Below are 744 nucleotides of genomic sequence, written 5' to 3'. Positions count from 1 at the left end.
AAATCCAAGCTGGGTTTAGAAGGGGTCATGGTACACAGTTTGAATTCAACAGTTGCTCTGCAGGAGAAAAATGGGCTATCTCCCTCCATGGGATTTACTGCCTCTGAAAACCCACTGGAGGGTCAGTTATGGGTTGGTTGCAACTTGACAGTACACAACAACAACAATAAAAGCCTTAATAGGAAGACACTGCCTCTTTTTTTTCCCCCAAAGAGCAACTGGTGGATTTTAACTGTCAACCATTATACTTATCCTACTATGCTACCATGGCTTCTTATGTAAATATAAAAGTAATTTTTCAGAAATGAAAAATAGTTCTAAGTTTCAAATTCAACATGAATATAGTTTCCTATTCTAATCTGAAAATTTTTAACAAATGCATAAACACTACAGAAAATAAGCATAAAACTGTCACTGAGAAAAGCCCTCTTAATGAAAGTGTCATAATTTCCTCCTGTTCAACATTGTCCCAGCACAAGATTTTATTTTATTACTTAATGGTTAGGATTTTTTAATCAAAAAATCCCTACAGACTCCAGTTTTCCTCTCTACAAAAAGAGTGTGAAACTCAAATACATGGTATTTTTTTATTCATATGATCAGACATCAAGAAAATATTCTTTAGGTTGGCTCACTTCTAAATAGTAGTTCTATGTAACAGTGTTAGGCTAACACCATCCCCTTTTCCTTATGAATCAGGGTGAAGTCTCTCTCAAGGAGGAGTGATAGGGAATGGCAAAGGAC

The 744-nt window shown here is 35.6% G+C and overlaps 1 protein-coding gene across 1 annotated transcript in view; it reads right to left on the bottom strand.

Annotated features, from left to right (window-relative positions):
• Positions 1 to 317: 317 nt before the first annotated feature.
• The window catches only part of SGOL2 (shugoshin-like 2 (S. pombe)), a 27,620-nt gene continuing 27,193 nt past the window's right edge, over positions 318 to 744 (bottom strand). Inside the window, 1 exon segment of the mRNA XM_006903593.1 lies at positions 318 to 387. Coding sequence (XP_006903655.1) covers positions 318 to 387 — 70 coding nt within the window.

This window comes from Elephantulus edwardii, unplaced genomic scaffold (genome assembly GCF_000299155.1).
Source record: "Elephantulus edwardii isolate Elephantulus edwardi_28Jun2011 unplaced genomic scaffold, EleEdw1.0 scaffold00075, whole genome shotgun sequence".
NCBI classification, from domain to species: Eukaryota; Metazoa; Chordata; class Mammalia; order Macroscelidea; family Macroscelididae; genus Elephantulus; species Elephantulus edwardii.
This window is presented reverse-complemented; position numbering and strand designations above follow the sequence as displayed.